General features: G+C 37.9%; 1 protein-coding gene across 1 annotated transcript; it reads left to right on the plus strand.

Moving 5' to 3' along the window:
* Positions 1-841: 841 nt before the first annotated feature.
* On the plus strand, positions 842-1,272 carry LOC124515514 (ubiquitin-like). Its single transcript, XM_047084466.1, is given in 3 exon segments — positions 842-912; positions 914-935; positions 937-1,272. Coding segments are annotated over 3 exon segments (429 nt in total).
* Positions 1,273-1,590: the final 318 nt, after the last annotated feature.

The following is a 1,590-nucleotide window of genomic DNA, read 5'->3' on the forward strand; positions in this document are numbered from 1 at the left end:
TTTTCCACAGTGGCTGTAGCATTTTATACTCCTACTAGCAGCGTACAATGGTTCTGGCTTCTCCATATCTTCAGCAACACTTGCTGTTTTCAGGGTTTTGTTTTGTTTTATCACAGCCATCCTAATGAGTGTGAAGTGGCATCCTATTGTGGTTTTGATTTACATTTTTCTAATGATTAGTGATATCGAGCATCTTTTCAAGTCCTTATTGACCATTTGTGTATCTTTGTAGAAATGTCTATCCAAATCCTTTGCCCATTTTTAAAAATTGGGTTTTTATTGTTGTTGTTGAGTTGTAGGAATTCCTTATATATTCTGGGTATTAATTTCACATCAGATCCATGCTTTACAATGACTTACAACCCATTGCCATGGGTTGTCTTTTCACTCTGTTGATGGTATCCTTTAATGTACACAAGTTTTTCATTTTAATGAAGTCCACTTTATCTTTTTTTTTCTTTTGGTGCTGATGCTTTTGGTGTCATGTCCAAGAAATCATTGCCAAATCTAATGCCATGAAGGTTTTCCCATATGTTTTTTTCTAACAGTTTTATAGTTTAAGCTTTTATGTTTAGTTAATATTTATGTGTGGTGTTAGATATGGGTCCAACCACATCCTTTCACATGTGTATATCCAGTTTACAGCACCATTTGGTGAAAGGACTGTTTTTTCTCCATTGAAAGGACTCAGCAACCCTCACAAACATACACAAAAAATTTACACAAAAAATTTTAGTTCACAAGTGGCTGGCATTGTCGGGTGTTTGGGTGTTTGTGTGTTGGTGTGGAGGTGACTCATTGTGATTGGATTTAGTGTCTTTGCATTCGCTAGCAGGTCAAAATGCAAATCTTCACTAAGACTTTGACCGGCAAGACTATTGCCTTGGAAGTGGAATCCAGTGACACCATAGAAAAAGATCCAGGATAAAGAGGCTCATTATTGCAGGCAAGCATCTGGAAGATGACCAGGCTCTTTTTGATTACAATATCCTGAAAGGGTCGACCCTGTACCCTGCCCTGCATCTGAGGCTTGGTATGCAGATGTTTGCGAAGACCCTGACTGGCAAGACCATCACTCTGGAGGTGGAGCCCAGTGACACCATTGAGAATGTGAAAGCTAAGATCCAAGATAAAGAAGGGATCTGCCCCGACCAGCAGAGGCTCACCTTTTTGCAGGCAAAGCTGCTGGAAGATAGCCGCACTCTTTCTGATTACAGCACCCAGAAAGGATCAACCCTGCACCAGGTTCTCCATCTGAGGGGTGGCTGTTAATTCTTCAGTCTTGAATTTATATACCCAATGATGGCATTACTCTGCGTTCTAGCCATTTGCCCCACTCTAGGTTTAGATATTACCAGTTTCATTAAAGCTGAATTGATGTTTTTTTTGATAGCTATTCAAAATGTTAATAAAGGTTTTGTTGCATGGTAAAAAAATTTTTTTTAACAAATTGAAAACTATAACAACATATTCAAAACCAATTTTGAAAGAAAAAACTTACAATTTTTTTTTTTTTCAATTTAACTGAATCATATCCTGAGACTGCAAAAGCTGCTACCTACTTGGAATTACTTATCTGGGTGAAATCAA

The sequence above is a fragment of the Lynx rufus genome, unplaced genomic scaffold (genome assembly GCF_022079265.1).
Source record: "Lynx rufus isolate CCGP_SWC_20201006 ecotype Redwood Valley unplaced genomic scaffold, mLynRuf1.p SCAF_2, whole genome shotgun sequence".
Taxonomy (NCBI): domain Eukaryota; kingdom Metazoa; phylum Chordata; class Mammalia; order Carnivora; family Felidae; genus Lynx; species Lynx rufus.